Source organism: Arvicanthis niloticus, chromosome 26, assembly GCF_011762505.2.
Source record: "Arvicanthis niloticus isolate mArvNil1 chromosome 26, mArvNil1.pat.X, whole genome shotgun sequence".
NCBI lineage: Eukaryota > Metazoa > Chordata > Mammalia > Rodentia > Muridae > Arvicanthis > Arvicanthis niloticus.
In genome coordinates, this window is record NC_133434.1 from 30,061,919 (window position 1) to 30,087,159 (window position 25,241).

The 25,241-nt window shown below is 45.2% G+C and overlaps 1 protein-coding gene and 1 long non-coding RNA gene across 6 annotated transcripts in view; one reads left to right on the forward strand and one right to left on the reverse strand.

Annotated features, from left to right (window-relative positions):
* Uaca (uveal autoantigen with coiled-coil domains and ankyrin repeats) overlaps positions 1 to 25,241 on the reverse strand; it is an 88,186-nt gene that overhangs the window by 39,063 nt on the left and 23,882 nt on the right. Inside the window, exon 1 of one of the 4 annotated variants that reach the window (XM_076925444.1) lies at positions 1,882 to 2,026. The exons of 2 other annotated variants lie outside the window; for them this stretch is intronic. In XM_076925444.1, coding sequence (XP_076781559.1) covers positions 1,882 to 1,920 — 39 coding nt within the window. In that variant the 5' untranslated portion in view covers positions 1,921 to 2,026. Of the gene's footprint in view, positions 1 to 1,881; positions 2,027 to 25,241 lie in introns of those variants that run through there. One more of the 4 variants, XM_076925445.1, reaches the window with a different exon arrangement.
* LOC143439289 (uncharacterized) lies at positions 2,023 to 9,093 on the forward strand. 2 transcript variants are annotated; one of them, XR_013107591.1, is made up of 3 exons: positions 2,023 to 2,162; positions 3,382 to 3,528; positions 7,457 to 9,093. It is a non-coding gene; the product is annotated as an uncharacterized LOC143439289 (long non-coding RNA). The 2 variants fall into 2 exon arrangements; XR_013107592.1 differs by having other exon boundaries at positions 8,229 to 9,082.

Sequence of the window (25,241 nt, forward strand, 5' to 3'; positions counted from 1 at the left end):
CCCTGCCTCCTATGGCTCACACTTTCACAGACGTGTCTGGTTACTATTTCCCAGCACCCTTAGGTGCACTTAGTGGAACTCTGTGCATTGTAATACACTATAATGACTCCTACTTCAAAGATGTTCGAAATGCAACTGTACACATATTCTATACATATACAATATTCTATACACATACAATATTCAATAGAATAAGGAACAAGTCATACCTGCACATTAGGATTAAAAGAAACTAAAGAAGAAAGACTCTGAAGTATTGCCTTTTTGTTTGTTCGTTGTTATTGTTGTTTAAGAGACAGGGTGTTCCTATAGGGCCCAGACTGGCCTCAAACTGAAGCCATCCTGCCTCAGTCTCCAAGGCATCCACCATCAATGCCAGCAGATTCTTTTATTTTTGCAAAAACTCAGTGCATATAAACGTAAAAGGAAGGCGAGGGTCATTTCAAAAACAGGAGGAAGTAGCAAACAATATGTATTTTAATCACACCGAGGTTATGCTGGCTTTGATCTCAGAGCATACTGTGAGGCCAGTAATGTGGATCTTTTCTCAGTGTATAGATGTACCAGAACATGGAAACTATGAACATATGGGCTGGAGAGATGGCTCAGTGGTTAAGAGCCCTGGCTGTTCTTCCAGGACCTGGATTCAATTCCCAACACCCACATGGCAGCTCACAACTGTCCAGTTCTAGAGAATCCAACACCTTCACATAGACATACATGTAGGCAAAACACCAATGTACACAAAATAAAAATAAATTACTAAAAATATATAAATATATATGTCTACATATATGTGAGCATATAAGTTCAGGTGTGACTTAACATTTAGAAAGGAGACAAGAAAGAGTTAATATCGGTTGAGAGAACACATGTTTTTAGGCATATAAGATTTAGTCTTATAACATATTACATTGGGGCTGGCGAGATGGCTCAGACACTAAAGGTGCTTGCCACCAAGTCTGACAAGGAGAGGACTGACTCCCACTTTGCCCACAAAAGCCTCTACATGTTTAACAAGAAAAAAAAGTCAACAACTTTCAAAATCTTCATAGTAAATTCTACCAAGTGACTCATGAAGTGCTTCAAAGAGAAAATACAAAAACTGAACATGAAGATGCTTTTAACTCACTCCTGAGATTTCTTTTAACGGACCCTGGTGTGAGCATCCATAGACTTCAGAAATGAAGGACTGGGGTTAAACTTAGTAATCAACCCGTGTCTTCCTCTAACTTCCTAAGTCTGGACTGTCAACATGCGGACAATGTCGACCTCCTGACTCAAAACCAAACTTAGAGTTTACGCCTAGCCTCTCTTTCACTTCAGAGCAAAACAGCCTAGCGCCTGGCTTGGGAGTAGCGGTGGATTGAGACGGAAGAGACAGTGGGCTGTCAGATGCCCGGAGGATTAGATCATGCTCACCACACAAATACCTGCCCTAACTGATTAGTTTATTCTCAGACTTAACACCGCCGTGCTCCCCCAAAGAAACTTGCTGGGCAACAAAAAAGCTCTGCATAGCTCACAAATCACTGCAAACCCCACAGGAAGGCTTTCAAAAGAGGAGGAGGAGGAGAAGCAGGAGGAAGAGGACAATTCAGTATGATTACAATCTCATGTGAGTGAGTAATTTTATGTCTGACTTCATTAAGCGCCATTTCCAGGTCTGGCCCAAAGTCAGTGAACAGTACCACCGCCCAGTTACTAACATTCTATCTGAGCTTTTTCAGTCCAGAAAAACAAAAGCTTTTGTTAGTTGCTATGGATACTATGGGCAAGCAGAAGGAAAATCATCAATACAGAAATTGTCATTAATAAAACAGGACACTTTAAAGGCACACAGGAAGCCGGTGGCAGATCTTTGTTCCACAAGATACCTACTGAGCGGTTAGAGGCGCAAGGAAACCAACAGTTCGTCATAGCCAGGCTCCTGATGCGTGCTCCAACCGTCAACGACCCTGCATTAAGTTACAAATCTCTGCAGCTCACAAAGCTGATCTGCAGACGCCCAGCCAGGGACTCGGCCCCTCACATGCTGGGCTGCACGTAGCTTGGATCTACAGGCTTAATTTCTTCATCTTTCGGATCCTTCTTCACCTTCTTTAGGCTGAAAAGGTCTCGTCTTTGCCGCCAAGCACGGGATGCAGAGCTGCCCAAGTCAGGTATGTAACTCCTCCTCCTCCTCTTTCTTACTTTCTTGTGAGCAGCTGACTTCCAAAGTCTTCCCCTTTCAGGGACCCCACTGGAAGACACCCTGAATCCTGCTTCATCCACACTGTAGCCCAGACACTGCTGTGCACAAGCCTGGCCACCTCCTAAGTGACCAGTAAACAGTGTGTGGCCTGCATCACATTAGGGCAGTTCTATTTTGGATTCCATAGAATCTGACAGCTGGGTGATAGAAAGGGGCTGAGAACTTGTTGTCAATGCATGCCTTCCCTCTGAGTAACTAAACTCAGGTCTCCTGGGGAAATGACTCACGAACACTGTGAAACACGCTGACCACGTCAATACAGTCAGTATGAGTGTGTGACGAGGAGACCCGGAGGTGGGAGGTGGACAGACAAATCTGGTTATTCAACAAAACAGTATTTAAAGCCAGTTTCAATCTTAGGGTCATCTATCATGGAGTTACACTAGCCTGAACAAACAGGATATAAAATTCTATTTAAAGCAAATTGTGTCATGCTTTCATTTAAGGAAATGCACACACACACACACACACACACACACACACACACACACTCACCCCACCTTGAATGTTAGTACCCCCGGCTGGTTAGCTCTGCCTACAACCAGGTTTCAGCTTACAAGTGCTGCCAGTCTGTCTCCTCACATGCTAAACAAGAAGGGACAAGGGCACTGCCAAGCATGGTGGTGGAGACTGTGCCACAAATTTTAATTTAAAACTTTAAATTTAACACTTGGCACACTGCATTTCCAAGCTTAGCGCCTTGCCTGTTAGAATGAGTAAACACTGTTTTGGTGGAAAGTCAGAGGATCTGGATTTGTGGAGAAGAACAAAACATGGTAAAATAAACTGATTAAAGCTGACAGAAGAAAATCCAGCCCAAAGCTTAGCTTCGGTATAGACACGGCTATGCGGGGAGGGAGAGACAATCCCGCCATACATTCTACAACAGCAAGATTCTCCACATCACCTAAGCTGCTCCCTCTCCCAGCTCAATTTTGGGGTGTGTGTGTGTGTGTGTGTGTGTGTGTGTGTGTGTCTGTATCTGTGTCTGTGCATATATGTGTACCTCAGTGTATTTGTGTAACTCAGAGTGTGTGTCTCTGTGTGTGTATGTATGTGTGTCTGTGTGTTTACTGTGTTCTACATACCACAACCAGCATGAGAATAACTTACAGATCCTCTAAAAGACATATTCAGGAAAACTGTTTCGTGGGAATGTGACGCATTCCAAGCCATGCTTAGAGGAAGGAGGTGACCGTCCCACCAGAGACCACACTGCCTATTGAAAATGCTGCATAAACTGCAACAAGAAACCGGTTCCCTCCAGTTGCAATGTAAGGCTCTTATTCTAATTATAAAGCTCATATAGTCACACGCCCTGTTGAATTCTTTTGGAAACAATGAGGTGTTTTCCTCCCAGACCACATAAGATACCAAAGGGTCACTTGGCCCTAGAGACTCCGCCTAGCCTAGTCTCTCTTCTTCAGGGGAGATCCAGGCTGGAACTCAGACCTTGGCCTTTTCGGTAACAGAGCAAGCACATTCTTTCTAGAAATAGGCCAGCAAAGGCAGAGAAAATTAAAAAAAAAAAAAAAAAAAAAAAAAAGAGGGGAGCCTGGAAGGACTCTCCAAAGTCACACAAGGGCCTCTCAATTCAGGAGATGGGCTATGTGCCCTCATGTGGATGGCTGCCCGGCATGCCACCGTCCAGTCCTATCCATACCCAGCCCACAGTGGCTTCCTAAGGACCAGAGTACAGCCCTGACCCTGCTGCCCCCAGATCTGGAAGGCTAGTCCCTAGGTTCCACTCGGGTCACTCTCAAAATGTCACATCCTCAGAGGCCTCCCAGAATCCTATGCCTGAGCATGCTGCCTACCACGCCACCCCACCCCACCCCTCTAATTGGTACAAGGGACCCTTCTTCAATCTGCAGTCACCTCTGTCCTTATACCCTACTTCCACCCGTCCCTCTACAACCCCTCCAATGTTTACACACAACAGAGGTCTCAGTTCTCTGCCTCGAAGCCATGAAACTGACTTATAAGTAGGTAATCTCATAGCCACTGGGTTCTTACTCAGGGTGGGAAGAGCTCCAGTCTCCACGTCCTCTCTCCCACACTCCCTGAGCACCAGGCAGGATCTGTACTGCCCTGGGAAGTGGCAGGAAGCTGTGAATGGCTCAGCTAGTTGCGAGTGGGTCCACAGACCTCCAAGAAAGCATTCTTCGGACCCTTCCCTCCTGGGCCATGAACCTTGGGTCTGCCTTTCTCCCTCACTGGGCCCCTCAGAAAGTTATTAGCTGTGGTTTAAGACAGAGCTTTAGGGTTGGACAAGAAAGAACTTATACCTGCTGTGTATACCAGGGGAGCAGACTGTACCTGAGGTCTGGTCAACTACAAAGCAAAGACAGGGACAGAAAAGCAGAAAGGCCATCTGAAAAAAAAAAATCAACGACTGGATGCATTTGAAAAGCTTGATGCTGAGGCTGGCACACGATAACCTCCAATGTGGAAGGGATCAGTCAGTTACAAGGGCTCCTGGCCAGGGATACTAATACAAGAAAATTCTTTTTAAAATGAAGAAAGAAGTAAAAAAAATTTTTTTTCAAGTGTTTCTTCCTGCTTTCGTATGTCAGCTTCATCTCAGGGGTAGTCAATTCATTGACAAAGTTTATCTGTTTTGGTTTGTTCTATTCTTTTAAGACATAGTCTCACATAGCCCAGGCTAGCCTGAAACTCTGGGTAGCCCAGGATGGTGTTACTACACTTCTGACTCCTGCCTCTACCTCCCTAATACTGGGAGCATAGGTATGTGCTGCCATGCCCAATCCGTGGGGTACTGGGAGTGTAACTCGGGGCTCCCTGCATGCTAGGCAAACAGTACCAACTGAGCCCTTAAGTTTATCTCTATATGGGTACAGGGGGCAGAAAGGCACTTTACTTTTTGGGTTTTACTCAGTCAGTGTCTCTGGAGCAGGATCCCTTACAACTGCTGACATCATAGAAAAGTGGTCACTGACACTCACATCTTCTGGGGGACAAGCATACCACCACCACCTTTGACGTAGTCTAAGCAAAAATTTAAAAAGAGAAATCTCTTCAAACCTTTAGCAATAATAATTTAAAAACAACACAGAGGGAAAACCACAGATGCATCATGAGACGGTGTGGTCTTGATTTTTTTTTTTTTTTTTTTTTTTACAGATGGCTTCTTTTCTGCTTTCTTTGCTTTTCCTTTGTAGTTGAGGGACCCAAAGCTCAGGTATAAACTGCTCCTCTGGTCCACACAGAAATTAAAAAATAAAATAAAATAAAAAAGAAGAAGAAAAAGAAAGATCTAGCATAGGCCAAATGACGGTTTCTTAAAAATACTTGCAGCCCAAAAAGGGCTGAAGAGCTGGCTCAGAGGCTAAGAGCACTCGTTGCTCTGGCAGAGAATCTAGATTCAAGTCCCAGCACCACCACGAGAGCTCTTAACTGTAGTTCCAGTCCTTGGTGATCTGGCGCCCTCTTCTGGTATTCATGGGCACTGCATAAACATGGTGTACATACATGTATGCAGGCAAAAACTTGTGCACATAAAATAAAACAAATCTAAAAAAAAAAACCACAGCAAGAAAGGAAGATGGCAGTGGATAGGTTAAAAGGGACACTGCAGTCTTAACAGCTGAACACACAAGCAGTGAACGTTGGTCCCTGAGCAAACATTCTTTTAGGAGTGTGACTATAGACTAGCTACTTAAGGACATAAAACAGTTATTAAAAATGGAGGGTGGTGGCATGATAATGTTGGGGTATAATCTTTCAGCTCTATTTTTAAAAAATTCCACATTATATCATGTTCAGACACAATAAGATGTTGATCACATGCTTTGAACGCAATCAAAATGATCAGGGTGAACCAAATTCAACCATTGAAAGATTAAATGCTACAGTGAAGAAAGGACAAACCCCATCACTGCAATGCAATGAGGGTTCTTAACATAAAGATCGACCAGTGTCACACACCAAGTGACTGGACAGAGGACAGCACCTCAACTAACGCAGGAAAACTACCTGGTCAGCTTTGATAGCCTTCCACGATTAAAATAGTTCATGGCTGGCAAGATGGCCAGCAAGTAGAAGCATCTATTCAATCCCAGGACTCACACAGGAGAGGAGAGAGCAGATTCCTGCAAGTTGTGCTCTGACCTCCACATGTGCGAGTAGGCGCGCACAAACACAAACAAACACACGCACACGCACGGAGCCACTTGTTTCCTGTGCTGGACAGAAATGTTTACATTTGAGGTAACTCTTCCTGCTAGTTTTTGCTTTGGCGTCATGTAAGAACCCCACTATCCCGAAGGCTTCTCCTGTGTTTCCTCTGGTTTTACAGTAGTAAGGCCTGTGTCTATGTCTGTAAGCATGTGAAGGCGGCTTTTTTTTTTTTTTTTTTTCTCAACCTGGTACAGTGTAAGAGTCTAGCTCCATTGTTTTGTGGGTAGACGATCAGTTTTCCCAACAATGTTTGTTGAGACACGATCTTATACTCATTGGGGTAACTACTCTCCGAAGAAGAAAAGAAAAAGATGTCAGGGAGCATGGGCCCTCTCCACTTCTGGGCATTCATTCAAAAGAATGCCCATGCCCACTGCAGCATTCCTCCCAACAGCCAGGGGTAGACGCAGCACAGACCGTCCTTGATGAGTGATACAAATGGATAGTGTGCAGTTCTTAATGAAGGCAGTCATGTCCCTTGGGAACACTGTGCATAAGTCATTCTGCCCCTCCTCCTCTTCCTTCTCTTTTTCTTCTTCCTCTTCCTCCTATTCTCTTCCTCCTCCTCCTCTACTCCTCCCTCCATTTCTCCCTCCCCCCCCCCAGGTCTCTCTCCCCACTCCCTCTCTCTCTCTTTCTCCCTCCTCCCCCCATCCCGGCCCTCACGAGGTATATAAGCATAAAGCCAGCTTCATAGGAATCAAAAAGTAGTTCAATTCCTAGAAAAAAAAAAAAAGAATGGTGATTGTCTGAGGCAGGGGAGGGGAGTGACTGAGGAAAGGAGAGAGTTTCAGTTTTGGTCCTGTCCGCTCTGCAGATGGGCTGCTGGACACTGGACACACAACCCTGAACTGCACACTTAACAATAACGAGCCTCTGCTACGATTTATAGTGGAGTGATTTTACGTTGCTATGATTTTTGGCCCAGCAATAACTCAAAAATAAATATGATATCTTAGATACCATTACTATGATTGATATCAAATTTATAACTTTTTACAGCGCCAATGTGGCTGAGAGTGGCTGCCAGCGACAGTAGCCGTTGAAGCTCAGCACAGGCCCGCTGTGTGTGCTATGAGCCAGCCTCTCCATTCTGACATTTCATGAACTACTCGGACATGCTTCAGTACACCTGGTGGAAGGCACCTAGTTACCAGGAAGGCCCTATATGTGTCACCTGCAGTGGAAGCACAGCCCATTGGTCCTTTAGGAAGCCACCTTTCTGCTAGGTTCACCTTAGAGTATCTTGGCAAGTGGCAGCCAGGCGCTTCACGCAGCCCTGCGGGGGCAGGGACAAGCTTTTGTGTGCTCACTTGTTTTATGTCAACTTGACACAAGCTAGAGTCATTTTGGAAAGAGGAACCTCAACTGAGGTAATTCTCCACCAGATTGGCCTGTGTTGCATTTTCTCGGTTGATGATGATGGAGACGGTCTCAGCTGACTGTGAGTGGGACTATCCTGTGCTGGTGGTCCTGGGTTCTATAAGAAAGCAGGCTGAGCAAGCCAGGGGAAGCAAACCAGTAAGCAGCACTCCTCCATGGTCTCTGCATCAGCTCCTGCCTCCAGGTTTCTACCTTGAGTTCCTTCCCTGACTTCCTTCAGTAACGGGCTGAAATAACCCCTTTCCTCCCCAGGCTGTTTTTGGTCATGGTGTTTAATCACAGAAATAGTAACCCTGAGGAAACCCTCAGGAAAGCAAAAGGCCCATTTTTATTAAGAAGCACCAGTGTTGACCATAAAGTATAACAAATGCATTTCTTTCTTTAATTTTAGGTGTATGTGTATGCATGTGTTTGCATGTATACAGGTGCACATGTGTGTACGTGGTTACAGAAGCCAGAGAACAGTATCCACCTCCTGGACTGGCTGGCCAGCAACCCCCAGGGACCCTCCTCTCTCTGACTCTCCAGTGTTGGGATCACAGGCCCATGCTATGTCACCCAGTATTTTCTCATGGGTCTTTGTGCTTGTAAAGAGTTTTCCCAAATGAGCCATCCCCAGCAAAGACAGTTCCATGGCCAGTTACTGTACTGGTTTGAAAAGGAGATAATCAAATCCAAATGCAGCTATCCAAAATATCTATGGTAAAGTCAAATTACAGCTGTCTCTCAAGACTAAATACAACATTCTAACACAAAACAGCTATTTCACTAGGTGGGTCTAACTGGATGGTAACTTTAAGCTCTGTAGTGGTTTGAATGAGCAATGTCCCCAAGAGGCTCTGGCATTTGAAAACTTGGTCCCTAGTTGCTATGGGGAGGTTATGGATCATTTAGAATGGGATGCTGGAGGAAGCCCGGGGGGCAGGCGTTTAATAGGACGGTGCCTTGTCCCACTTCCAGTTTAGACTGCATGGTCTTCCCTATGTCCAGCCCCATGTCTAGTTCACACTCTCAGCCTTCTAAGCCTGCTTCCTGCTCCAGCCGCCTGCTGCCATGCTTCCCTGCCATTATGGACTCTCCCCGGGGAGCTGTACGAGCAGTAGACTCCTCATTTAAGCCACATTGGGACCTGGTGTTTTATCACAGCAGCATCGCAGTAACTAATAAAAGTGCTAAGTAACACAAATTACCTCCCAGGTCTTTTTTTTTTTAAATTAATTTATTTATTGTTTGTATATGAGCACACTGTCGCTGTCTTCAGACACACCAGAAGAGGTCATCAGATTCCATTACAGATGGTTGTGAGCCACCATGTGGTTGCTGGGAATTGAACTCAGGACCTCTGCAAGAGCAGTCAGTGCTCTTAACCGCCGAGCCATCTCTCCAGCCCTACTTCCCAGGTCTTAACACGGGTACCTCATTCATACCAATTGCACATTAGTAACTTTTTCAGACATGATAGTAATGTGTGTTTGGTCAGGTGTGGCAGTACACACCTTTTTAGTACCAGCACTCAGGAGGCAGAAGCAGCAAGATGTCTGTGAGTTCAAAGCCACCCTGGTCTATAGACTGCATTCCAGGACAATTAGAGCTACGCAGGGAGACCCTGTCTCAGAAACAGAACAGCAGCAAAAGGTTCACACGTTCAGTCCAGAAATCCTCGAGTATATTCACGCTTACAAATGAAAAGGTAAATTATTCATAACCTCCCTGCTATGGGTTGGTTCTGAAATGTCCCTAAAAGCTCCTGTGTTGAAGGCTTGAGTCCCAGCACAATCCTTGGAGTGGGACCTTCCTTCCAGAGGACTTCCACAAGGACTCTGGCCTCCAGATGTGATTTGTCCATTACTGAATATATACTGGGCTTCCTAGAGGCAGCAGACTCTTAAGGCAGGGCAAGTGAAGGAAGTGGATCACTGAGGGTAGCCCCTTTAAAAGCCCTGGTTATCTTCCTCTTCCTCTTCCTCTTTCCCCACAGCCCTCTCTTTCCCGGAGGCAACGAGAGCATTCACTGCTTACTCCTGCTCCACTGTGAGCCATAGCTGACTCATCACTAGCTGAGAGTGACAGGGCCAACCATGGCCACGGAAATCTAAGCCTGAGCCAAAACCCCTAAGTTGATTGTCTTAGCCTGCAGGATCTGGTACTGTCTCTAAGTAAATAGTGTCAAGTTGAGTTAAATCACAGGATAAAAGTTGCTGGAAAATTCTTTGGCATGTGGGGAGCCCCTCTTCCCCCCCCCCCCAGGTATCTGGTCATTCAATGTTTATAAATCAACACCCTGAGGGCTGTTGCCACAGGGACCAAGAGCTAACTAGCATTACCTACTATCAGAAATGACCAGATTTAAACTTTTTGTTGGTGTTTTTGTTTAAAGTTTAATTTCGGGGTTTTTTTGTTTTTCGGTTTTTGGGGGTTTTTTGTTTTGTTTTTTGTTTTAAATCTGTGTGATTTCAACATTGAATGTGAATACCTTAGTATTCAGGATAGGAATTCCCGAGGGAAAAAGCTATAGATGTAAAGAAATAGGAAGGGCTGGAGAGATGGCTCAGCAGTTAAGAGCACTGACTACTCTTCCAGAGGTCCTGAGTTCAATTCTCAGCAACCACATGGTGGCTCACAGCCATCTGTAATGGGATCTGATGCCCTCTTTGGGTGTGTCAGAAGACAGTGGCAGTGTACTCACATATATAAAATAAATCTTAAAAAAAAAAAAAAGAAATAGGAAGACTTTAAATTACAGGCAAATTGGGGTCAGTGAGGGGCTCAGCTGGTGAAGAACCTTTCTGCCAAGGTTGACATCTGAGTCTGTTCCCCAGTATCTACATGGGAGAAGGGGAGAGCTAACTGCTCCAAGCTGTCCTCCTTCTGCCACCCCCCATGCACACCAAGGCAACCTCACAGGTGATAGTTTCACTTTTCAGCTGCCTTCTGTGAGAGGCAAAGCTGACTCTACCACTCTCAAGCTCCCCATGGAACAATTCTGTGTCCAGACACATGGGGAGTTCCCCACATGCCAAGCAGGCGACACCTGGGTGTCCTAGAGCTGAACTCTTGCTTGGAGGTAGTTCTGGCTCTCCCAGGTGAAGAGACCAGCGACCATCACCTCCCAGATGCTGTGATTTAAACAGGCTTAACTGTTCACCCTGAATTTGGTCTTCTGTGTGACTGGTGAGTTGTCACTGACAGGGACTAAGCTTTTCTTGAAGGACTGGGTTAGTTACCAGCAGAGCAGCATGTTATAAAGTGTGGGCGCCACACCCCTGCACTTGCTCTTAGGACAACTTCACCAGAACTGAAAGCCATTCTGACTCCATGCTCTTCAACTCCCCAGCCTCAAGAACTGAGTCAAAAAGCAAAAACCCAAAACCAAAAAGAACTTTTCTTTTTTTTAAAAAATAAATTACTGTGTCTCAGGTATTCTGCTATAGCCATAGAAAAATATACTAAGATAGATGCCAGTTGCTACCCCCCAGGTTTTGGCCTGTGCTCCTGACAGGTTGGCTACAAACCGTGGTCGCCACAATCCCCTACTCCACTTGGTCAATGAGAGCAGCCCATAACTTTGGGCATACTAAGTAGTACTAACTAACATTTTAAAGGGAACAGTCAGGGGTACAGATACTCTGTTTGTCAGAGCAAAGAGAGGCATAGGGCTGGCTCATTTCCTGGGGTGTACAAGCTTGAAGCTCTCCAGCCCTGTCCTTTCCTTTCCCGTTTCTATGGAGACTGTCAACCCATCCTTTAGGCCCTATGTCCTCCCCTCCCCCAGAACCCCCCCCTCCTGGAATTTCCTCTGCTCCAAAGCAGCCTTGAGCAGCTAAAGAACACTCAGAAACCTTCAGGATTTCTTGGCTAGTATTCTTCCTACTAGCTAAGCTATTTCCATTTCTTTGAACAAATGAAAAAAAAAAAAAATCCTGACATAGAAATACAAATGTCTCTTATAAATTTAAGCCTCATGTGGGTGCACCTCTAATCCCAGCACTCAAGAGGCAAAGGTACACAACTCTTTGTGAATTTGAGGCCAGCCTGGTCTACATAGTGAGTTCCAGGGTAGCCAGGGCAACATAGTGAGAACCTGTCTCAAATAAATAAACAAACATAATAAAATCAGATGCAATGTCCTTTACAGCTAAATAAACGAACAATGAAGGAATAAATACAAACATTGGCGCCTGTATAAGCAAACCATTCTGAAATAGCACTGTATATAAGGGATGGCCCTGGGAATGCTAACCCCAAATCTCCCTCCAATTAGAAAGAGATGCTCTAATGGAGACAGACAAAGGGTAAACCAGGGGAATGAGGAACTCTCAATAAGCCCAGGAAGCTGAGATGGAAGAGCAGGGCGGGAGTTGGGGTGGGGACTCAGGAAAGGCTGCTCTGAGGCCAGCAGCAGAGCAAGCTCTGAGCGATGAGAACCAGCCAGGGGGATTTCCATTCCAGACAGGCAACCACTGCTGAAAGGAGCCTGGTACATTCCGAAGGAAGCAGAGGGTATCCCAGGAGAGACCCATCATGGAACGGAAGGCAGGCACTGAGACCGAAAGTATGGATTCCCCAGTTTTAGCATAAACATTTTTCTAAAACAACTTCTTCAGAGACTAAGGTACCTTCATGAGACTCTTTGGACATGTCAGAATCACGTTCCTTCCTGTGGCTAAGGAGGTAGCTCAGAGGGTAACATTGAGGGCATGAGGACCTGGGTTTGAATCCCCAGCACAACATAAAAGATATGTGCGAGCCCTCACATGCCTGTGGGGATGGAGACAGACAGAACCACAGAAGGTTGCTATTGCTAACCTACCCCAAGATTCAGTACATACACTGAATACATGCACATACACCACACACATGCACCACACATACATACATGCACATACATCACATACACATACATCACACATGCACATACATGTGAATACACTGCTCAGGCAAGTACATATACCAAACACATATATACACACATGTGTGTACGTGCACCATGCATGTATGTACTTACACTACATACACATACTCACACCAAAGTTTTTCCAACCTGACATACTATATTTTTTACTTCCAAGATCTTATATTAAAAAAAAATAACCATTTGAAATGTTTATGCTAAATATCATAATCTACCTTACCCACTTCAAACCTAAAAATACAAACTTTCAACTAAACTAAAAGAAAAAAAAAAAGTTTGGGCCAGTGAGACGATTCACCAGGTAGATACTTACTCTTACTGCCAAGCCCAACAACTTGGGTTTGATCCCCAGGATCCAATAGTAGAAAAGGAGAAACAGCTCCTGCAAGCTGTCCTCTGACCTCTACAGGCATGTCCCATCCCCCGAGAGACAATCAAATGTGGCAAGCACTGTGGCACCTGCCATTAATTCCTAGCACTCAGGAGGCAGAAGCAGGCAGGTCTCTGAGTTCCCAGGCCCCTGAACTTCCCAGTGAGACCTTGTCTATAAATACATGAATATTTTTTAATTGAAACTAGGAGCTCACAATCTCAAGATAAAAGTCTTTCTCAAGGCGGGGCAGGGGGGAACTATGGAGACAACTAAATAAAACCTTCTTCGGTGGAAACTGATGAACACACCAAATGACAAGTAAGTTTAGACAAACTCCAAGTGTCTAATAGCAGGCTTTCAGAGTACCCTGCTATTACCAACATCATTAATAAAACCCAAGGCAGGCTCCGCCCCGGCTCAGAACCAAGCAGCAGAGCTCAAAGCTCACTGTGTGGGCATTCCTCACGGATTAGGCTGCTCATCAAAACCTGCTCCACAGCCCACTGGCTGGTGGTTAGAAGTATTTGCTGGGCTCCATCTAGTCCAGAGGTCACTTGGTCCTACTCTTACATAACAGCATTAGAGCTGACAAAGCAGAAGAGGACGAGAAAGAATGAATAGGAAAACAATGGCTGCACAGCTGGCGTCTGTCTCGCCCAGACTCTGCACTGTGATTATTTCCTCACTCCTGCTTGCCCACCTGATGCTGATGCCCGACACCTCGCTCGCCTATCCTGCCACCGTATGCCCAGAAAGCATGCATCAGGACCCAGTGGAACAGAGGGAAGAGAGACTATATTCTCTATTTTCTTTCTGACCAAGGCGCTGAGAGATTTCATCCCGCTGTACTGACTCTCTTCTTACTGTCAGACAGGCTGGGGAGATGGCTCGGTGGGGAAAGTGCTTGCTTAGTTCAGAGATCAGCATCCAGGTAAAACACCAGGGAAGGCAGCAGGCCTGCCATCCAAGTGCTGGACAGGCACAGACAAGATCCCTGGGACTCCTGTGTGTCAGCCAAACCAGTGAGCTCACGCTTCAGGGAGAGACGCTGCCTCAAAGAATGAAGCAGATGCTGTCTTTAGTTGGGTTTTCTGTTGCTGGGATAAAACTCTGTGACCAAAGCAACTTGTGGAGAAGGGGTTTATTTCAGCTTAGAGTTTCACATCACAGGCCACTACTGAGGAAAGTGAGGGCAGGAATTCAAACAGGGCAGGAACCTAGAGGCAGGAACTGATGCAGAGACCATGAAGGAGAGCCGCTTACTGGTTTGTTCCTTGTGGCCTGCTCAGCCTGCCTTCTAATAGCATGCAGGGCCATCTGCCCAGGGGTGGCATGACCCTGTGAGAGGGGCCTTCCCACAATCAATCAAGGCAATACTCCACAGACTTGCCTACACGCAAACTGTATTATGAAGGCATTTTTTCCCAATGGTGGTTCTCCTTTCCCTGATAAGCTGACATAAAACTAGCCAGTTCAGAGAGCAACTGAGGAAGATATCTGATATCAACCTCTGGCCTCCACTTACACCAACAGGTATGTACGCAAGCACATGCACGTGTGCACTTGCACACATTTGTACACACACATAGGAATAAATACAAAAATGGCAAAGACGACAATGACGATGATTTAAATAACAAGCCTGACCTCTTCAGGGTCACAAGTGGCCACAGAATCTGGAATAACGTGCTTGTAAAGAGAACGAGAATCAAGAGAAAGCAACACTCTGCCAAGAGTTCTGGCCTCCCAGGGCGATTCTATTCTAAGCTGTTGCTTAAATACCAGACTGTCCACCCCTCCCTAAGGCAGACATGTGATCCTTTATTAGTACTGTCTGGCCTTCAAAATACAAGTTTATTAAAAAAAAAAAAAAAAAAAAAGTAGAGCAGCCAGGCTGCTGCACAGGCCTGTAATCCTGGCTCCTTGGAGGCTGATTCAGGTGGATCACAAGTTCAAGGCCAGTGGGGGCTACAGGGTGAATTTAAGGCTAGCCAGGGCAACGTAGACTATATTTTAAAACAAAAAGTAGAAAGAGGGCTGGAGAGGTGGTGTAGTGAGAGACCACTTAATTAGGGCATGGGAAGCCCTTGGATCAAAACAAAGAGAAGGGCAGGGGGAACCAATCAAGCCTTGAAGGTACCTGTCTTAGGATGACCACTCTGTGATAAGACGCCATGGCCAGAACTACTTGGGGAGAAAAGGATTATGCTCCCACATCACTGTTCGTCATCAGCAGAAGTCAGGATGGGAACTCAAGCAGGGCAGGAACCTGGAGCTGATGCAGAGGCCATGAAGGGGTGCTGCTTACTGGATTACTCTCCTGGCTTTGCTCATTCTGCTTTCTTTCAGAACCAAGGACCACCAGCATCGAGAGGTCACCTCAGCCACAATGGGACGGGTCCTCCTCCATCAATCACCAATCAGCAAAGTGTCCTAGAGGCTTGCCCACAACCCATCTTCTGGAGGCATCTTCTCAGTTGATGTTCCCTCTTCTCTGATGACTCTAGCTTGTGTGAAGCTGACATAAAATTAGCTAGCACAGTGCCACTCTAGTTCAAATACATGTCTGTTTGTTCATGTACTTATTTCACCTCTCCAAAAGAAAATGCACCGGATTCCAAAGCAACTCCTCTCACGCATCTCAGACAGAACCAACTACGGTTCAGAACAGAGTCCTTGGGCTGCTCAGATCTTAGTCAGTGTCCCCTTAAAAAAAAGCTTAGCCATTGATAATTGAAAAAACTAAACTCCCAAATATTTTCAGAAAAAAATACCCAAATGACAGTTTTTAAAATGTCTAAATACTAAGAAGTTAAAAACCAAGGAGGGACTTTTAAGAGTTTCTGCCCCTATACATACCAGAATCATTTTAACAAATGTTTTTGCCAGCTTTGAACACTGGCCAGTTCTAGGACACACCAAATAAAAGGCAAAACACACATACGAGCTAAAGAGCCTCAAGCTGGACCACAGGGAAAGTCTAATCCTTTCACACACTGCTTTTTGGTACGCTCTGCAAAGAAACAACAATGAAATACAAATACAGTCTCAAGAACTAAAAGACTGTTCAAGAAGAGGAGCTAGAATGGTGGATGGGTAGTGAAGATCCTGCTCTGCCCGTGCAGAGGACCCAACTTTAGTTACCAGACCCAAGACAGGCAGCTCACAACTGCCTGAAGCTGCAGCTACAAAGGATGATGCCCTCTTCTGGACTCCATGGGTGTTGCACTCACATGCACATACCCACTTTCAGATACACACATGCAAACATAATCAAAAAATAAATTCTGTCACCAAAGACGAATGAAGCTGAAAGCAAGCCTTATAATTCCAGCCAATATTTTTTTTATCTAAAATGAGAAAGATTAAATGCTTCACAGGAAAGGAGACGGTTGTAAGAAAGTGTTTTTTTTTTTTCCTCTCACACATCAAGTCAATATTTCTACACAAATGTTTAACTCTTTCCACACAGCTGTTTTACAGAGGCTCTGTCCCAGGGAATCTTAGCATATGCCTTACTCAGACCCTGGTATGTGACTGGGGGTGGGAAGGTAGCTTTACCAGTAAAGTGTTTGCAATCATGAGGGACTGAGCCCATATCGCCAGTACCCACATTAAAAAACAAGGCTTGGTGCTGTGTCTGTCATCCCAGTGCTGGGGACGAAAAGGTGGGAGAACCTTCAGCTCATGCCAACCTGGGTAGCAAACTGACAAACAACAGAATCAGCAGGAGATAGTTTCAAAACACTAAAGAAGTGACTGAGGAGAGTGCCTTGATTCCCACCTCTGACTTCTACATGCATGTACACACATACACATGTTCACCTCCACACACATGTACACATACATACATTCACAAAAAACACATAAGAAACTTAAAGTGCATGGCTTGCTGTTATATTTACATCTATCTTTTAAAATGTAGCATCTATAACAGCTTGTTGTCTGAGAAACACTTCTAGGTGCGCACACAACTGTTAGAGCCCCTTAGTTTGGGTTCTATTGCTTTTTCTCCCTAGTTGATGAGATCTTAAAAAGCCGGTTCATTTATGGTGGTCGGTGTGACACAGAATTGTTCTCCTCCCCTCTAGAAAGCTAATCCCTTTGAAGAGTGACTTCCCCACTCCTCCCATCAGGGCCTGGCACATACTTCCTCATCCACTGAGTGTGAGCTGGCCTGAGAACTTGTTTGACTTGACCAGCAAAATGCAGCAGAGGTAACCTGTGGGACTCTAAAGTGAGGCCTCAAGGGCCTGTGCTTGCCAATGTAGCTCTCTTAGAATATCACTGGCTCACTGGACAAGGCTGGGGCCTTGAGGATAAGAGACCATGAAAGAAAAGGGGCGCAGCCACGCAGCCACGCAGCCACACAGCCACGAAGTCACACAGCCACCCAGCCATGCAGCCACGCAGCCACACAGCCACACAGTCACACAGTCACACAGCCGCCCAGCCAAGCAAGCACTTCAAAGTGCACCATGTTAGGTCACCTAGTCCTAGTGGTCCCACTCCGCTACTGTAGCCATGAAAGTGCCCTGGACCAACACAACAGCCACGGAACAGACTGCAGACTAAACAGTGACCTACAGGCTCCGTTACATATAAAGTAGTTGTTTTAAATCTCTTGTGGAAGCCAGGAGACAGCATCAGATTTTCTGGTGATGGAGTTACAGGTAATTATGAGCACTACCACACGGGTGCTGGGCAACGAACTCAGGTCCTCTGTTCTGCTGGTGCTCGCTCTTAACCACTGAGCCATCTCTCCAGCCCCACCATCAACCACTTTACTATCTTAAAAGAAGAAAACAGACACAATTCAATAGTTATTTATAATAATATATGATGCTGATAAAATTATATAGAAGAAATACTTCTCCCTCTTTCCCCAAAGGTGCATAGGTAATTCTCACCTGCTCCGTGGCAACCCTTTACAGACTGGCAAATTCTTGGTGAAAGGTTGGGTGATGTTTTGAGCTGAGCAGACAAACACATTCCCTCCTGCAGCTTCTCTACTCTGCCATTGCAGAATAAAAACAGCCACAGACAGAATGGGGAGCCATCTGAACATCTCCCATAGGCTAAGACACTGGAACATTTGGCTCCCAGATGATGCTCTGTCTGGGGAGGTTTAGGTGGCGCAGCCTTGCTAGAGGAGTGGCACACTGCAGGTGGGCTTTGAGATTAAAAACCCTGGGCCATTTCTTGCTCACTCTTTCTGCTTTGTGTTTGCAGTTCACCATGTGAGCTCTCGGTTTCCTGCTCCTGCCACTGTGCAGGCTGTTTGTTGTCATGCTTCTGCTCTCTCACAGTGGACTCTAGTCCCTCAGGAACAGTACGCCCAAATAAACTTCCCTTCCATAAGGTGCCCTGGTCGCAGTGTTTTACCACAGTAACCAATACAGTCCATTACTTCCTGTGCTCCCTGACAGGTTACATGTTATAGGCAGTTTATAGGCAGTAGGCCATAGTTTGCATCCCTGTTTTAGGTACCCAATGCATTGTCTTCAGCCAAGCACAGCTAATTTATTAGCTTGGATCAAATCAATCCATATGTGAACCCTTCATGAGGGTCTCTTCCCACCTCCACACACAAGCCAGGCAACAAACTGACGCCAAATCAGACCTGTAGCTCGGAGTACAACCTCTGAATTGATGCTGCTCCAATATGCCCTTCAGTGGAACAAATGCTTAGAGAAGGATGTGTGCAAGGGGGAAGAGACTAAAACTGTGTGTGACATCTCAGGGCCTCTGAGCTGGCTCAGCAAATCAAGGCCACTTGCCACTGAACCTGACAACCTGAGTTCAATTCCTATGGTCTACATAGCAGAAGGAGAGAACCAACTCCTGCAGGTTGTCTTTTCACACACACACACACACACACACACACACACGCGTAATAAAAACAAATATTTAAAAATAGAAGTTAGAAAATAAAGTTAAAATGTACATTTCAGACTAGAAGATTTCACTACTGGCACACAGATATGACTGCAACCAAATAGATAAAAAGACAACAGGCAGCCACCAACAACCCTGGCTGTTGGGGTAAAGAATGATACTCTTCTGTGGGACTCAAAGCAGCCTGAGAAAGCTGCCTCAACCTCACTTCATTGTCCAGTCAGAAAGAATAAGTCCCCCAGTCCTCTGTCCAACGTGGGTGAGAATGATAGCCCCTAAATAAAACACCTCAGAGCCACACTGGGAATGACCAACGGGCACTGCAGGGAGAAGAGCATTGTGACCTGTGCCCAAGGTGACTTTCAGAACTGCAGGGCCCTGGGCTGCCAAGTGCTGACCGGCTCTTCCTTCTCAATGGGAATGTTTGCAGTGTGACGGCCCTCCCACCCTGCCCTCTCACGGCATGCTGGAGAAGACTGGGAATTACCCCTGGTCTTTTATTTCCAGTCCCTGAAAAATCTAAATCGATCTACATAAAAGATATTTTGCAAAGATTCTTTAATTTGTGCGTGTATGCATGTGTGCATATATACACGCATATGTGTGTGTGTGTGTGTGTGTGTGTGTATAGACATGCATACATATGTGTGTGTGTGTGTGTGTGTGTGTGTGTGTGTGTGTGTGTGGTATGGACATGTGTGTGCAGTGCCCACAGAGGCCAGAAGAGGGCGGCTGATACTGAGAATCTGGAGTTAGATAGCCGACCACACTGACAGGCTCTGGAGCAGCTTCCTTTCTCCAGCTCCGATGCAGAAAAATGCCAGTGAGGTAAACATCAAGGTACGTAGGACTGAAAATCTTGAAGGGCTTGCCCTCAGGAAGAAACAGATATAGTCTGAATGCAGAGGAGAAGAACGCTAGAGCTGTGATCCAGAGGAGAGCGGTAACTACTCTCCACTACTGACCCCGTCACGGGAAGAGGCTTGCACACCCTGCTGTTGATGTCCCTGCCCCTCCATGATGGCCTTCCTCACACCCATCCGGAGCTTTGGGAGAGATGCCAAATTTCAGCCAGCCCAGAGTTCTGCCCAACCCTGCAAGTGGCAGGTGGACATAGTAACAGTTTCTTCAATTGGGAGAAATGTCCTAATCACTGTCCAATTACTGTGAAGAGACACCATGACCACAGCAAAAAAGAAAGCATTTAGGTAGGTTCGGCTTACAGCTTCAGAGGTTTAATCCCTTATCATCATGGAGGGAGGCGTGTAGCCTGTAGGCAGACCAGTTGCTGGAAAAGTTGAGTGTTCTGCATCCAGAGCCACAAGCAGCAGGAAGAGAGAAACCCTGGGCTTGGTTTGGCCCTTGAAACCTCAAAGCTCATTCCCAGTGACACAGTTCTTCCAACCAGGCCACACCTCCTAATTCTTTCAAAAAGTGACTCTCCCTAAGCATTCAACTCTATGTTCCTATGAAGGCCATTCTTACCCAAACCACCAAGGGTCTCAGCCATTCTGCAAAGAATCCAAAGCTGACCTGAGCCAGAATATGGAGATAATCCTCCAGTATTTGGGGTTACTCTGCAGCAAAGTTGATTAGCACAGAAATAGATAAGCCAAAGGGAAAGGGGTAAACTGGGTAAATGAAGTTTCTTTACAAGGTAAATCAGTCTGATTGATTGCTGTCTGATTGGTGAGGCCCTGGCCAAAATTAACCCAAGATTGCCCAGATGGTTAGTCATCAAGAACAAAGGTTGAGAGACTGGCCTCTGGGTATGTCTGTTGAGGGGCATCCTAATCATATCGATTGAAGTGGGAAGACTTGCCCACTGTGGGTGGCACCATTCCCCTGGGCAGGGGAACCTAGGCTGTGTAAGAATGGAGAACACGAGCCGAGTGAGCACTCCCATGCAGGCAAGCATCCATCACTCTCTTCTGACTGTTGATGTAGGGATGTAACATGACTAGCTGCTTCCAGCTCCTGGTGCCTTGACTCTCCCACCATGAAGAGCAATATCCTTGAACTGTAAGTGAAAATAATCCTCTTCTCCCTTAAATTGCTTTAGTCAGTGTATTTTATCACAGCAGCAGGAAAGAAAACTACCATCAGCGTTTACCGAGGCAGCACCTCACGCAGCTCTCAATCATAACCAAGACAGTTTTACTGCCGTCTTCATTCCACACATGAAAAGAATCTCACAGTTGCTCAGTGACTATCCGCACTGCACAGCTGGCAATGCCAGCTAAAACTCTGGCCCTGGGCTAGCCCTGAAGTGCCTTTTTTCCTATGTCATGCTGTCAAAAAAAAAAAAAAAAAAAAAAAAAAAAAAAAGGGTAAAGGTTTACTAATTGGTTCATACACGTGGGGACGGAGAGAGGTTCAGGATAAAGCCCTTGCCAGGCAAGCATTAAGAACCCAGTCAGGTAGGTGAGGTAGCCTGCCTAGAGACTACAGAGTCCTAGGGCAAGCTGGCTAGCCAGGCTAGCTCATGGGAAAGCTTTGGCCAAAGACCTTACCTCAGCAAATGAAGAGGGACAGGGGAAGATATCCAAGTCAATCTTTAGCCTTTCCAGGAATGCAGGTGACCCCCCCCCCCACACACACACACACATACAGGAACACACACACCATGAACAAACACACAAAGTAGACAGGAGAATATTCATACCTAAAACTCAGCTCTAAGGCTGAATTCTGTTGAATAAATTTATTATTCATCAGATTTTTAAAATTCTGATTGTTCTTATAGATGCAACAGCCAAAAATCTAAAACAATATACCTTTGTTCTCTACTCAATAAATCTGAAGTTTATGCCACAGAAATCCAGGCTCTGCAAAATCACGTAAGTGATGTCCTCAGTGTAAATGTTAAAAAATGTTAAATGTTAACATTAACAAAATGTTTTTAAAAAATTAAGGCAAATTAATGATGAATCAAAATAATGGGTGATGCATCTCAGGCATTTCACTCCAGCAATCGTTTAGAAGCTTTGAAACCCCTTTCTAAACTATGTGGAAGGGTTATTTTGTTCTACAACGGTGTGTTCACTGTAGGAAAAAAAAAAAAGCAAGTACTAATAAAATACTAATATATATTCCAAATACATGGTGAAGGGCAAGAAAGGGAAAAAGACAAATCACCATGAAAACCATAATACTAGGAGCCGGAGAGGTAGCTCAGCAGTTAGGACCATGTAAGCTGCTGCAGAGGACCTGTTCAGTTTCCAACACCCATGTCAGGTAGGCCACAACTACCCACAATTCCAGCTCCAGAGGGACCTGATGCCTCTGGCCTCTGTGGGCACTGCGCTCACATGTACATGCTCACATCTGGACACATACACATCATTAAAAATAAATCTTTTTTTAAAAAAAGATCATATTAATTATTATATTTTTGTTACTGATACTTACAGACTTTTTGTTTGTTTTTTGTTTTGTTTTTCGAGACAGGGTTTCTCTGTGTAGCCCTGGCTATCCTGGAACTCACTCTGTAGACCAGGCTGACCTCGAACTCAGAAATCCACCTGCCTCTGCCTCCCAAGTGCTGGGCTTAAAGGCATGTGCCACCACTGCCCGGCTTATTTACAGACTTTTTAATACCGAGATACACATTAAACCTTTAACTCAAAATGGAAAATATGTATATATTTCACTTAAGTAATTATTTGTATATGACTTCAACAGAAGTGCTGATAAATAGATAAATAATATTACCAACATGGAAACTGCCAAGGCTTTTATTAAAATATCAATCTCTCTGGCTCCCTCTGGTGGCCACTACAAGAAATCTGTTCTTTGCCTTAGTGGAAAATAAAATAAAATAAAATAAAACAAAAAAACAATGCAACCAAGACTAGTTTTTGTTACTAAAGGACATATGCAGAAATTATTTGGGTACATAACTTGGGCAGACCATGTGCAATAGACACTTTCTGAGTGAATATTCTTATCATCCAACACTACTTTGGCAGGATAAATAGCTGGTCGGAGTTGTGTCCTGCAGAGAAGAAGCTTTAAGAACACAGGAATCTAAACACATACCCTTGAAAAGTACTAGAATCTTTCGGAGTGGTGCACACAGTGTGTGTCTTATAATAAATCTTCAGCTGAGACGTGCTTTATAGCTGTGCTGAGTGTTCCCTTCTACTGGTCTGCATCCAGTCAGTGGCAGGCAGTGTCCATGGCTAGCTCAGCAGTCTGACCCAGAGCTCTGTGGAAGAGGCATGGTCTGCACTATTCAAACCCAGGCATACCCCGACTGCCTCAGATGTGGTTATTATACAGTTAACATTTTCCCCATATAGTAATCGTGCCTGAGCAGATAACGGAGTGTGGCACCAAATAGCTTTTCTGTGTTTAACAATGGCTCCTGAGAGAGGGCGGTGGCTCAGTGGATAAAGCATTGGCCATTCCAGCAAGAGGACCAGAGTTCAGATCCCCAGAGCCCGTAAATAGCCAGAGAGGTGTGGCTTCTACCTATAACCCCAGTACTCCTGAGACAGAAACCAGGGCTGCCCCAGGTCAAGCTGACTAGAACTGGTAGTTTCCTGGCACACAGAGAGACTGTGACTCAGTCAATAAACAGCATTCAAAAAAGATACCCAATGTCAGCTATGGTCCTCGGAATGCATGCATATGCATGTACATCCCAGACACATGCAAAAAAAAATGTGTTTGAGACTCAAGACTCCCCACACTTCTTTCACAATAAAGTGTTGCTAGATAACTGATGGATTTTTAGCAAATTTAAGGACTTTGAAACAGTAATTATTTTCCACCACAAGCTGTAGCAAGGTACAGAACAGCTAAAAAAATTTCCCTTAAACTATTAAAGGACATTAGATTTCTGAATATGGTTCATGTTTGTTTATGATAGAATCGGGCTTTCCTAGGGAATCCTCTTGTTCAGCTACAGGAACTAGCCTGTGGTAAATCTGTGGGCCTCTCCAATGGAAAAATGGATAATTCAGTCTTAGCACTGATTCCTATGACAAGTCCTCCCTGGCTCCTGTATAGCCAGGAGTCCTATAACTTGTCACAGGGAACACATGCGGCTGACCAGCTGTATGAGGTGGCAGCCCACACTTTCCAGGAGGAAATCCACCACCTTCCACACTGTCCTTCCAACCTGAACAAGGACCTCTGTGGTAGAGCTAAGTCAGCAGTCTCCGAGCAGATAGGTGGACCCTGACCTGACTTAAGATACTTCCTGAATTATCGGTTAACCCAGAAATGGGGACCAAGAGCAGGACACAACTGGACATGCGTAGATGAAGTGGCAGGGGTGTTCAGGATAATTATCAGGGACTCTGGCACCAGCCACACAGAGATAGAGGAAGGAAGCTGGGGAAGAGAGCACGCCTCTGTCAGGGTCACGTTACAGCCTTGCCTGAGGAACTGCCATTGCTCTGTCTACCTCACGGCCAGGCTTCCTTCTCCCCTGGGAGACTCTAGATGGAGGTACCACCCACCCACCAGCTATTCGGTTCTCATTGTATAGCAATAAGATAAACTTGAACCTATCAGCAAGATTTCAGGAGACTCTGTACCTCAAAACACAGCCAGGGTTGAGTCTGTGATTAAGTAAAACTAAGGTGAACTTACTGAGGTGGCAAAGGTCGCCTAATAAAACTTTTTACAAACTTATGAGAAGCAGAGAAAACTGAAAATTATAAGTAGTACTACTGATTTTTCTCAAGAGCTAAAAGCAGATTCACTATTGTTCTCTTAACTATTCAAGCAAATCTCTCTAAAATTCAGATCTTAAGAATATAAATTCACTAAGTAGTTTCTCCATTCAATTGGCTTCTCTTTCCTTCTCGGTTGATCTAGGAATAAGGCCATAGAGCCTGGTGCATTGGACTGCTAGTTAGAACCTCAATTTTAATATATAAACCCTCCATAAAATAACATAACCTCGAGTTCACAGCTGTAAGGTGTGGGATAAGAAGTTTTCCTTCGACTCTCTGGGTTGTCATGTTTTCTACAACGAGCATTGCTCTGTCCAACTTTCTTAACTAAGAAGGAGTAAAAAAACCATTCATTTGCCATAAAAAACCCAGGATTCATCTTAGACACAAAAGGCCACACAGGAACTCTTACAGAAAGCTAATGGTAGGAGTCACCATGGAGTAAGCCCTAAGTCTGCGGTGAGAGAGTGGGCAGAGAGCTGAGGCTGGGGGGCTCAGAAGAGGCCCCTGTTGCTCCCTGCTCAACCTGGG